Source organism: Xenopus laevis, chromosome 7L, assembly GCF_017654675.1.
Source record: "Xenopus laevis strain J_2021 chromosome 7L, Xenopus_laevis_v10.1, whole genome shotgun sequence".
Lineage (NCBI taxonomy): Eukaryota > Metazoa > Chordata > Amphibia > Anura > Pipidae > Xenopus > Xenopus laevis.
Genome location: NC_054383.1, coordinates 7215108 through 7228514, shown reverse-complemented (window position 1 = coordinate 7228514; position 13407 = coordinate 7215108). Strand labels below are relative to the sequence as shown.

General features: G+C 34.8%; 1 protein-coding gene across 1 annotated transcript; it reads right to left on the bottom strand.

Moving 5' to 3' along the window:
• Positions 1 to 2827: 2827 nt before the first annotated feature.
• LOC108695725 (olfactory receptor 1019) lies at positions 2828 to 3796 on the bottom strand. The gene has a single exon (XM_018224696.1). The coding sequence runs from the start codon at positions 3794 to 3796 to the stop codon at positions 2828 to 2830; it is 969 nt and encodes a 322-aa protein (XP_018080185.1).
• Between the last annotated feature and the right edge of the window lie 9611 nt (positions 3797 to 13407).

Genomic DNA, 13407 nt, shown 5'->3' with positions numbered 1-13407 from the left:
ACAGAATGAGAGAGGTCAGGGTAGACAAAGTAGAGTTGGGTGTCATCAGCATAAAGGTGATACATTACTGAAGAACAAACCAATGAATATGGTTTCCTAGCAAAGTAGTATAGAGAGAGAGCACAGTACTTAAACTTCTAGACACAGAACCATGAGAAAATCATACAGAGAGGGAAACATAGTAGAAGTAGAGTTAGAGAAGGCAACTTTAATGGAACGGGCAGACAGATAAGATGTACAGTAACCCATGAAAGAGCAGTGCCACAAATGCCAGCTGAGAATAGAATGTCTAGGAGGAGCGGGTGGTCAACTGTGTCAAAGGCTGCACAGAGATCTAGAAGGATGAGTATGGAATAGTGACCTTTAGACTTTGCCAGTAGAAGATCATTGGTTACTTTGGTGAGTGCAGTTTCAGTTGAGTGTGTTGGGCGGAAGCCAGATTGCTCGAGGTCAAGAAGGGAGCTGTGAGTGAGATGCTGGATCGGGTGTTTGTAAACAAGCCTTTACAGATATTTGGATGCAAATGGAAAAAGGGAAACCGGACGATAGTTGGCAGGAGAGCTGGGACGAAGGGAAGGTTTTTTTGAGAATTGGAGTGATCATTGTGTGTTTGTATAAAGATGGAAAAGTAGAGAGCAAAAAGTTAAATAGGTGGGTAAGTGCTGGAGAGAGTGTATCAGAGTTTGGATAAATGAGGTGAGCGGGTATGGGGTCAAGGGAGCAGGTTGTGGGTTTTGAGGAGGCTAGAAGTTTGCTAACTTCATCTAGTGTTGTGGGGGTGAAGGAGGGCAAAGTGGATGTGAGTGGACTGCAGGTTACTCTGAGATTGTTGTCAGATGGTATGCGGAGTCTAATGAGATTGATTTTTTCATTAAAATCTTGGGTTACATTAATTGGTGGAGGGTGCGGAGGGGTGGCATGTTAATCAGTAGTCTTAAAGGGGTGGTTCACCTTTATGTTAACTTTTGGTAATGGGATGTCTAATTCCAAGCAACTTTTCAACTGGTCTTCATTTTTTCTTTTTTTATAGTTTTTAAATTGTTTGCCTTCTTTTTCTGACTCTATGCAACTTTTACATTGGGGTTACTGCCTCACCTAAAACACACAAACGCACTGTAAGGCTACACATGTATAGTTATTGCTACTTTTTATTACTCATCTTTATATTCAGGTCTCTCCTATTCATATTCAAACAAATGCATGATTTCTAGGGTAGTTTGGACCCTAGCAACCTGAAAGCTGAAATTGCAAACTATAGAGCTGCTGAATAAAAAGCTCAATACCTCAAAAACCACAAATAATAAAAAATTAAAACCAGCTGCAAATTGTCTCAGAATATCAATCATACATTAATTGGCTTGTCAAAATTTGTCTCTGAAATGGAGCAAAATTGCCAAAGTAAGTCTAATCAAACTTAAGAGGTAATCTGAGTTTCCTCTTGTGAACCCATATGAGTGGGACAATTTGTATGTGGGTGAAAAGTGAGTTTGGGCAATCTTAATGACATATATCAATGAAAAAATGCAGTTACATTTTATATATCTGAAGCATGAAAATTAGTAAATGATTCCTCAAATCTCATTACTTACCCACACCATACATTACATATATGAAAAACAAACTCAGGGACATCCAACTATTTATTCAAATAAAATAGTGATTCTTACATGTGCAGTCCCATAAATAAGCACTTATAGAAAGCCTAACTGATCTTAATTTTTTAAATTTTTTAATTATTTGCCTCTTTCCTGTTTCCAATGACTAGTGATGGGCGAATTTGCGCCGTTTCGTTTCGCCGAAAAATTCGCGAAATTCGCGAAACAGCGCCGGCGTCTCGTTTTTGACGCCGGCACCCGTTTTTTACGCCGGCGTCCGTTTTTTCGGAAATTTTTTTTTTGGCGCCGGCGAATTTTTTTCGGCGAATTTTCGCGGGCATTTTGCGAATTTATTCGCCTGCCGCAAATTCGCCGCAAATTCGCGCCTGGCGAATAAATTCGCCCATCACTACCAATGACCCGTTATTTTTACTTTTGTATTACTTATCTTCCTGTTCAGGCCCTAAACTATTCATCTTTCAGTCTCTCACACCATTTTCTGGTTAGTAGGGTATGTTGCATCTTAGCAACTATACAATTCCTGAAATTCCAAACTGGATATCTGCTAAATAAAAAAGCATACTAATCGAAGGGGCAGATTTATCAAGGGTCAAATTTCGAAGTGGAAAATACTTTGAAATTCGACCATCGAATTGGAATACTTCGACTTCGAATATTGAAGTCAAAGTTTTATTACATCGAATTTGGCCATTTGCTGTCGAAGTAAAATCGAACGATTCGAAGGATTTCAGCGATCGATCTAACTATTTTTCTTCGACTTCAAAAAACTTAGAAGACTGGTCTAGAAGTTCCCCATAGGCTAACATAGCACTTCGACAGGTTTCATTTGGCGAAGTATTGAAGTCGAAGTTTTTTTTAAAGAGACAGTACTTTGATTATCGAATGGTTGAATATTCAAACTATTTTACATTGAATTGAATTCGAAGTTGAAGTCAAAGTCGTAGTATCCTATTCGATGGTCGAAGTATCCAAAAAATTACTTCAGATTTCGAAAATTCCCTCTAATTCACTTCGACCCTTGATAAATCTGCCCCCTAAAGTTAAAAATAAAACATCAAGACCAGTTGCAAATCGTCTCAGAATTTTCAGCCTACATCATGCTTAAAATTAATTTTTTTCAGACCATGACAAAATTATGTCAATTTTCACCTACTACCATTGCATTAGCATTCATTTAGATACAAGATTAGACATTATTTATTTGAAAATATTTATATTTTCATTTGTGTTTTAATAGTCCCTTTTGGGAAAAAACTGTAATTTGTACTTAGTTTATTAAAGGCAGATTGAAATTCTCTATTCTTTAGAGTGTAAATCAGAGGATTCAGCATTGGGATCAATACAATGTACAGCAGGGCAAAAAACTTGTCTCTTTTTGGATAATAATTTGCTGTGGGCCTCACATACAAAGAAATCAAAGTCCCATAAAAAATTATGACACAGATTAAGTGTGAAGCACATGTCGAGAAAGCTTTCTTTCTGCCCTTTGAAGATTTTATTTTCAGGATTGCCAAGATGATAAAAACGTAAGAGATCAAAGTAAGTAAAAAGCAATTGAAAACCACCAGTGTCCCTTCAATATAAGTTAAAAGCTCCACATTGAAGGTGTCACTGCATGAAAGTTTTTGAAGTGGTACAACATCACAGAAGATATAGTCAATGACATGGGAAGAACAATATGATAATTCAGATATAAAAACAGTATGTGGAATAGGATCCAAAAGACTAACAGCCAATGATGCAGTTATCAACTGAGTGCAGTGTTTCTGGGTCATCCGCTCAATGTAATGAAGAGGATCACAAATGGCAACATAGCGATCATATGCCATAATAGCCAGCAAAATGTATTCATCACTAACCAAGAACATGAAAATATATAGCTGAGTCATACACCCTAAAAAGGTAATATTCTTTTGTTGTGTGAAAAGGATGTGTAATAAATTAGGTAAAATATTTGTAGTGGAACTGATATCATTGATTGAAAGATTCAGCAAAAATAAGTACATGGGAGTGTGTAAGTGAGAATTTACAGAAATCACTAAAATGACAATAAGATTTCCAAGGAGAATGAAAAGATAGATGCTGAGGAACACAATGAAAAGAGACAGCCGCAACTCAATATTATCTGAGAATCCTTGGATGAAGAATTCTGATATATTTCCTTGATTTACTAAAGCCATTTTCAGTTTTATTGTTGTTAAAAAAGTAGAATTAACTGTGAAGTGACATAATGAGCTCATTGGTTATGAAACAGATTTGTGTAGATGTTTTTGTTCATATTGCCTTAAATTGCAAAATCTGCAAAACTGACATGGAAGTACCAACAAACTAGACTGCAGATTCTATGTTCCGGGTACTGTTTTCCTTATACAGGAATATTTTTTACATGCATAATTTAGCTGCTTTTGCTTAGTTCACAGGTTTAGCACAGAAATTGGGATGGAGATATTGTTAAAGCATAAAAATGTTTTTCCATAAAACTGCAAGACAAAAAAAATTTAAACATACATGTTAATTCCACTATATTTAATATACAGTAAATATTTGATTTTTAGGCCCATTTATCAACATTCTCATTTTAGTGGTTTAATATATGAAACCCTATATATATATTTGGCCAATTACGATCAAAGAAAAAATCAGAAGACTAAAAGTCTGAATTGATTAAAAACGAAGGAAGAGGATAAGAGCAGCTCCCATTGACTTGTATAGGACCTTGAAAGCCTTTACATGGCAAAGTTTTGTATTAGAGTTTTTCATGCTTTTTACACTTTATACATCTTGAATATTTCATGTTTTAGAGAAATACAAAAAAAGTGAGAAAAATTTTGATTCATTAAAAAAAAATAGAAATTCCGATGCTAGTAAATAGGCCCCTGAGTGCCCACAAAGATTGTATCAGTGAATATTTTATTTGTGTATTATTTTTTATAAATTGCAAGTGTTTTTAATTAGTTCCTGTTTGAATTTGGCTTGCCTTATGTTTCCCATGACAATTGTCTTTCTGATGTCCTACTGACCACCTGATAAAGGGGTTTGCTATACAGATACATTGTTCCCTTAAAATCCAAAATAAATAGCACTTGTTCACCTTTAACATCCCAATTATTACATTCTAGACTTCTCTGTAATTTGTAATACTTCAGTTTTTTGTTTCTGACAGAAGCAAATATATTTCCTGCATTCATGTATGTGTTTTATATTGCAAACATTTAATTTAATTTTCATTTCATAATGCAAGGTTACTCTCTAAACCTTCCTGTAATTTGAATAGACTCCCATTTTCTGTTCTCTGAATGTAGCAAATACATTCACTTTATTTCTTTTTGGCTCATATTTCAAATTGTAAAATTATTTTTATTTGAAGTCACTTTCTTTATTAAAAGATCACAATTTAAAAAGCATGAATGAAAAAAAGCTTTGAATGATCTAAAAAAAAATATGATTACATCTATAACCTCTAAAAATTATGGGGCCTCAAATTTTTTCTGGTCGGGTTTTTAAGAGGGAAAATTAGAATTTTTAGAGGAAAAAAAAATAGAAGAAACCACAATTCCTAAAAGTTGAGGTTTTTGAGTGACAATTTGAAAAACTCGCACAATTCACATTGTCACAATTTTCGTAAATTAGGCCAAATTGTGTTTGGGATAAATTCAAGTTTTAATAAATATCCCTAAAAAATTATAAAACCTCTAAAAGCCCAACTTGAATGAGTATGGTCAAAAAGGATGAGCAGAGCTCCCATTAACTTCTATAGGACCTCGACAACTGTTACCTGACGACTAAAACTTTTACCTGACGACTAAAACTTTTACCTGACGACTACCTAACTTTTACCTGATGAATTTTAGTATTTAGTATTCATGGTTTTTACATTTAATAAATTAAAAATGTTTACAGTTTTAAAGAAATATAGAAAACCATGATTTTTTTGAGATTTTTAGAAAAAATATAAAGCCCCCCCAAAGTCAAATAATAAAACTACACAATGCTTACTGTTTGTAAATTGCAAGTAAAATTGTTGTAAAAATGTTGTTGTCAAGTATAATCCATTGTTTCCGCATATATTGACTAATAAAGAAGAAAAGTACTTTATATTTCTTTATATGAACAAACACATTCCCTGGAGCATATATCCACCTTAGATCAATTACTTGCTAGGACATTCCTTGTTAAGTACGATCCCTTTGGCACCAGTAAATTAAGCACTGGAGACTTTTACTATAGGGTATTTGGGTATAGCGACACAATCACAAATCATAACTAATGAGATGTACCAATACCAATTTGCAAACCATTTATAAAGCATCAAAGTTTAACTTTGAAGTCTTTCATTACAAAATTATCCCCATTTTGTAACTTTAATTTTCTTTTTATCAAAAAAAAAACTTTAACATCCTATTTATTAAGAATGTATACACATTTTGAACACTGAGTCAGACTCAGCCAAGGAAATCTTACTTTGTTTTCTGTCAAAAATTTTAAAAATAAATCATTATTTCTTTAAATATTAGGAGGGAAATATCCAAAAAATGCAAAACCAAATTATAGGAATAAACAAGGGCACCAGCTCCTGGAAAGTCACATTATGCAGAAATCAGTAAAGGGTTTGTGGTAAAATTACAACAGCTCATCATAATCAATGCTGGGACCTCAGTATTTTGACAAATTTACAATTATGGTCAAAGTTAAGGGGTAGATTTATCAAGGGTCAAATTTCGAATTTGAAAAACTTCGAAATTCGAATTCAAAAAGACCAACCGAAATTAAATCAATAGGTCAGTTTTTGATCAAATAGGTCCATTTTCGATCAAAATCGAATCATACTATTCGAAGTAACAGATCATTAGATCAAATTCAATTAGAAGTTTTTCCAAAAAAACTTTGATTTTTTAAAGTCCACCAATTGACTCCAAATAGATTCTAGGAGGTCCCCCATAGGCTAAAACAGCAATTCGGCAGGTTTTAGATTTTAGAAATTTTTAAAGAGACAGTACATGATAAATTTTGAAATACGAATTTTCGAAATTTTTTCAAATTCAAATCGAATTTGGACTAGTTGAAGTACACAAAAAAATTAAATTCTAATTTTCACTTCAACCTTTGATAAATTTGCCCCTAAGTGTCTGTAATCCCTATATTGCCTTTTTGGGGAAAAAAACTACATGTGAATAGCAGATGTGTAATTTTTTGCTTTGTTTAAAATATAAGTGGAGTCAAAGAAGAGCATGGTAAAGTTTATGCATCTTTGATGACAGAATTTATTTTAAAGATGGGATCACTTTTGGCATTAATACAGATGCAGCCACTTTGGTTTGTCTGTTTGACACAGAATAACTAAACACAGATATCCCATTTATCTCATTTAACACAGAAAACTGCGTCACAACATCCCATCTAATTAAGGCATTCACCATTGTTCACAATGGTGCTTTGGTATGCTAATGGAAGGTTAAATGCATTAAATGAGTTAAGATGACTTTAGATAACGCAGTTTCTTCAATTAACCATGAGTCATGACGCATTTATCTCACAAATCCAAGTGGCTTCATCTGTATTTCTCTAACTGAGTGGAATATTTTCTTTGTGCTCTCAATCATCTGTGAAGGTATTAGTGGTCAGTTAAAAGCTTGATAAATTTTGACAGATTGCACACAGACAGATCATTGGTCATTCAGGAATCTCACACTAGTAGACTAATTTCAGGCCCAGTTCATGCTAATTTACTGTAACCCACACTCCACATGTGGCATTTACCTGATGTTACAGGACAAACCTGAGCCACTTTACAGTGGTACTGGGAGAGACTGGGTACCTGGTACTTATTAGCACAGTGCCTCCACCTAGTGGGATCCAGGAATGCACCTATTGGTGGCCCCACTAGGAAAACAGTAATAATTCTCACACAGTAGTTGGTAAACTAGATAACTGTTTATCTAAAAATAAGCAACCAACTATTACAATCAGCACTCCTAACCAGGTGGCAATAGGGGCCCTACTATCTAACTAAGCAGGTGCAAACTGTCTGGCTAACTAAATGAAAGTCCTTTAAGGTATTTCCAAACAAATACAGTCTCTGTACTCTTCAGCACTCTCTTAAGATACTGTCCCTTTAATTAGTAATAATCACTCCAGAAGTCTCTTTGGATGCTTCACAAAGAACCTTCAGGCGAGTCCAGCATTTGCAGCCCTGCAATGTGACTACCAGCCCTTTGGATACTCAGATGTGAATCACCGGCTGGTTGCACCTCCAGTTTGGATTCCTTTCACACTCTTTTATTTTCTAGTAGGCTTGAGGTATGAAGATCCAAATTATGGAAAGATCCGTTATCTGGAAAACCTCAGGTCCCGAGCATTCTGGATAACAGGTTCCATACCTGTATAATTACATGCATAAACTTATGAGGGCAGTGTAGTCGGACATTAGTTGGTAGCCATAGCCTCCATAAAAAGTTATTATCATGCATAACCTACACATAGAGATACCAGCCATTTAAAGGGCATGTAAAGGCAAAAAAATAAAATCCCATTTTTACTTTCTTTAATGAAAAATAAATCTATCGCCAATATACTTTAATTAAAAAATGTGTACCGTTTTTATAAGAAACCTGACTGTATGCAGTGAAATTCTCCCTTCATTTGCTGCTGTGGATAGGAATTGTCAGACGGTCCCTAACTGCTCTGCAGGGAAACAATCATACTTATGAACAGCAGGGGGAGCTAATTTATGATGATCCCTAAGCAGCCGTGACCACACTGAGCATGTGCACAGTCTTGGTCTTGCAAAGATGTATAACAAAGTTACAAGATGTTGACCCCCTGTGGCCAAATTTGAAAGCATAAATCATTTGTTTGATTAGGCTTGTGGTGCAGTAAGTTCATGTTTATGTTTAGTATACAAAATACAGCATTTCTAGCCTTATTCTATTTTAGACTTTCCTTGTCCTTTAAAGGATCCAGTAGCAAAACCTCGAATGTGGTCATAATCTTTAGAAAATTATGCCATAAAATAATGGCATTCCCTTGTTTCAGACTTGTGCCAGCCAAAATCATCAGAGGCCCTTTAAAAATATATTTAAAATCTTTTGCAATAAGGGCATTCGCTAATAGGAGGAGATATTTAAGGATAGGGAACGGTCAAAAGTCAAATGTGAACAAAGCTGAAATGAAGGTGTGTAAATAAAAACCTACACCATAAAAATCATGATAGAATGCCTTTAAGATGTCTTTGTTTCTCACAACCATCTTAGAACCCTTTGGTTGTATTTTCAATACTATTTATTTAAAATTCAATATTTTCCTTTCTTACATGGGATACAAAACCTGCTGATTGTGATGTACTGGTGTCCCCCTGCAGTGAACACCTACCTGGGACACTTTGTGGTGTAAGCACACACATGTGATACAATTAAAGAAGACATATCGGATAAATGTAAAAAAAAATATATAGGCAATTATGAATAATAGATGGTGTTGTCACATTGTGATAAAAATGAATATTATCTTTAAAAATAGCCCATTTAATGAAGCTCCCTAAAGATGTTGACTGGTCCCAGTCCATATTTCAAATGAAGGGTGGCCGTGTCCTAACATCCCTGCCAGAATCACAGTAGGAGGGCCAATCAAAGCCCTGCAGTCACGCAAGCAAAGACAGACTCCAGTTCCCTATCAGGTCAGCCTTGCTGCTGTGCAGTATCCTACAGTGCAGTGTTCTGAGTGCAAAGCCAGAGAATTCAGTGGGCAAGAAGTGGAACAGTACAGTACAGTATATCTAAATGAGTAAAATGCACTAGTACATTCTTGTTTTTTACATAAAATGTCTCTTTTAAAAACAATCAGTGACCGGAACTTGAGAAACATTTGTCATAATAATAATTAATAACTAATTCATTCATGTCTATGAAGATTCTCATTTATCCAGGTCATGATATACAGAATCTAGTAGAATTAAGTCAAAACTGGACATTTAGGGGGTTATTTATCAAATGTCAAAATTTTCTGATTATTTCATTTAAAAAAGTCTGACCAAACTAGAATCCACAATGTGATCTTATTTATTATTTAAAAAGCTCTATTTAATTGGATGGGGAGAAAACTCAATAAAATCAAGCAAAACCTTGAATCAAAATTTTTCCCCGAATCACTTGATTTTTTCCAAAATAGTCGGATTTAAAAAGCTAATTCCAGCACAGACCTAAACTTCCATTAGGATAGGGACCTCTCCCATTGACTTATATACAACCTCAGCAGGTCTAAAATGGAGGATTTTTCGGATTTAGACTTTTGCAGCCTTGGGGCATAATAAATCTCTGAAAATTGTCATGCGTCAAAATTATTCGGATGCCCATTGACTTTAATGCATTTGGACAAAATAGTTGCATTCAGAGTTTAGTAAATAACCCCCTTAATCATAGGCTATAATAATGTTGCAAAAAAAAAAAACACCTGTAATATGTTTGGGACTATTGGGACTATTTGATAAATAAGCTGTTAAAAATACTTTAGAAATCAATATAATGTTGTAAAATGTTACCATGGTGAACTCTAATGTCACACTTTGATAAATTGGCCCCAATGTTCTATGCCAGTTGTTGTTTGGTTAATTTATATTTCCTAATACGGTAAATGTTTATCCTTTTTCCCCCAAGAAAGGGATACCAATGGGACAATATTTAAGACTGACAAGAAACTGATGTGGAAGAATTGCAAATTAAGGCTAATGATTAGTGATGGGCGAATTTATTCGCCAGGCGCGAATTCGCGGCGAATTTGCGCGATTCGCGGCAGGCCCGTGAAAATTCGCCGGCGTCAAAAATTTTTTTTTCGAAAAAACGGGCGCCGTTTCGCGAATTTTTCGCCATTTCGCGAATTTCGCGAATTTTTTGGCAAAGCGAAACGGCGCAAATTCGCCCATCACTACTAATGATTTACACAGTAGAAAAAAAAGATATAGGCCGCTCCAAAATTCACCCCCTGCGTGTTCTTCTTAGTGTAGCTCCACTTTTATTCCGGGTGCTCTGCCATAAGCAGTCCCACTGAAGTAATATTTGCTCAAAGGATAGAAAGGCGGCACTCCGGTTAAAATAGAAAGGTGGTTAATTCCAAAAGGTTACTGACCATCATTGCTTGATGCGTTTCGGGAGTAATTCGGGAGTCCCTTCTGATTAAGGGAGTTACTCTTGGTCAGTGACCATTTGTAATAAACCACCTTTCTATTTTAACCGGAGTGCCGCCTTTCTATCCTTTGAGCTAATGATTTACAATTCAGGTTATCTATCAGAGAGCAATAAAGATTGATTCTGACTTATTCTTAAAAGATGATATATCCATTGAATTGGATCATCAGAAGAGATACATTGTGTAGGAAAGTATAATAATCAGTGGCCTTGGATAAAATTTACAAATATTGGGACATACTAAAGGGAGATCCTGACCTAAAGGAAGTACTGACTGATCAACCTCAGACTGGGCAAGAAGGGCACAAAGTATAAGTGATCTATTACAGTCATTACAATGAAAAGTCAATTCAATCACACTTTCTCTCTCCCACCATGGGTTCCTTCTAGAGTATTTCTGGTGTCAGAAGTGTAAATATATGAAACCTCTAAACAATTTAGAAGCCTCATCACAGGAACCAACTACAGTATTGATTTTTTTATCAATTGTAAAACAATGGTAATGTTTTATACAGCTCAGATTAATTTAAAATGTTCAGTTAAAAGAGTAACTTTATAAACTATGGGACAACCAATTCCAATCATTCCAGAACAATTTATTCATTAACTATTACATAAAATACTTGATCATTTAGAATTAAGTCTTTATTCTATAAATTTGAATATTTAGAATGAATAGGCAAAACAATGTTTAATCACAATAACGTTCTATGGGATTCCACATCTTATGCCAGCTGTTATATTGTCTGGATATGGGATATTCAAGCCTAAAGGTTTGAAAATCTCTATCCCAAAAAGCATGGTAAATGCAACACTTAGTCAACCTGAGCTTACATGCAGTCTTTTGGGTTAATATCCATAGGGATCTACTATATAGAGAATTACATCTTACACTATTTTTTCTTCTGGACTCTCTTGGGCTGTTATGTTTTCTCAACTCACTACATTCAGATATATATATATATATATATGTACTGTAGTTAGTTACATCAAACTGTCAGATTATTAATGCTGCACCATTTTCCTTTATTTTACAGACACATTTCAGCATTTGTAAGGTAGGAATATTTAATAATATTATTTAACAATTTAACAATCAGTACTATCTAGCTGTTCAAAAAAAATCTAAGAACAGTTTGACAAGGTAATATCTCTCCATTATTCCCATAAACTGCATGTATTAGAAAATGTTATTTTCTTTCCAGGATGTTACAAAAGGATGATCAAAAGTAGCAGCAAAACTGGGAAGAAAAAAGAAATAAATTGGTAATTGGATGTATGCCATTTATGTCCATAAGATTAAGAGATTTCTATAAAGAGGGATTATTTAATCTTCATATCTATGGAATTCCACAGGATTTATAATTATTACGTTCCAACTGGTAAAAAATTATTGCTCATGCAATCACTAAGTGCCACTGTAAAGGCACAACAGTACTTAAATGGGGGAATGTAATAAAAGTCGCTAAACAATTCGCACAAATAAGAATAAAAATTCAAATCTCACAAAGTAATATTCTCCCTTTAACTGTTATTGCATTGCAAATTTTAATTGTGCACTTTTAAGAATCACTTGAAGGAATCATAATCTATTTGAGCAAACATAACTTTTTCAGTAAGAAGTTTTATTGCATTCACTGTGCACTGGCGCAACCTGGAAAATTTGCAAACTTTCTTCCACTGTCGGAAGTGGTTGCCAAACAGTTTCTGGGCTAGCAAAATCTTTATTAAATTTGTGCAAAGGAAAATTTGTTCATGCCAATTCATATCTTTTCGCATTGTTATTTGATAATAGCCATTGAAATTGGTGTCTGTCTGTGCAGTCTTTTAAAACAGATTAGTCAAGTTTGTGCCTATTGCATCAAACCTATGCTGGAGGCACTTATCTTCAAGAAATATTAGACCAACCATTACAGAGAGCACTCCTTTTAAGAGATGCGGGTGAGTTTTCCTTCTTGGAATCTGAATTGCAGAATCTAATGAGGTAGCTAGCAACATTGGTAGGAACTGAAAATCAGGACCAGTAACAGGGTTGTCATAGTTAAAAAAGAAGTAGGGAATGGAAGGATATGGTGGCTGATACATACCTCATACACAACAAAAGATGTACCATTTTGAATGAAGATATTTCAAGCTGACTCTAGAGAATCTGCAGGGTGCAGAATCTCTACTACAGGTGGAGGAATTGAGGAGCAGGGTACTAGGAAGGAAAGGTAAGATGTATTAATATGGAATTTAATTATTAAAATGTGTATAGGGTAATCTGATCATAAAATAAACTTTATTCATCAGTAGGCCCTTCCAACAGACATTGGTCCATGCCATCATGGAGTAAGAAAGGAATATATTCCCCCTCTGAGCAACACTGGAGATGCTTCATGTGGGAGTTTTCACCTTCTTCATGATCAGCTAGAAGTTAGACAGGTTTTATTTACTCCAAAAGGTTGAATTAGATGGGCATGTAATAGGCATGTTATACTGTGTTTCATACACATGTGTGTCATTATAAACAGATTTCAGAATTACAAATTACTATATTGGTTATATCCATGTTGCAGCTTCTCTTTTATTGCTGTAAAACAATAGCGTGGAGGCCTATTTATTGATTAAACTCT

Coding starts and splice junctions, on each gene's coding strand:
- LOC108695725 (XM_018224696.1), bottom strand. CDS start 3,796: ATGGCTTTAGTAAATCAAGGAAATATATCAGAATTCTTCATCCAAGGA.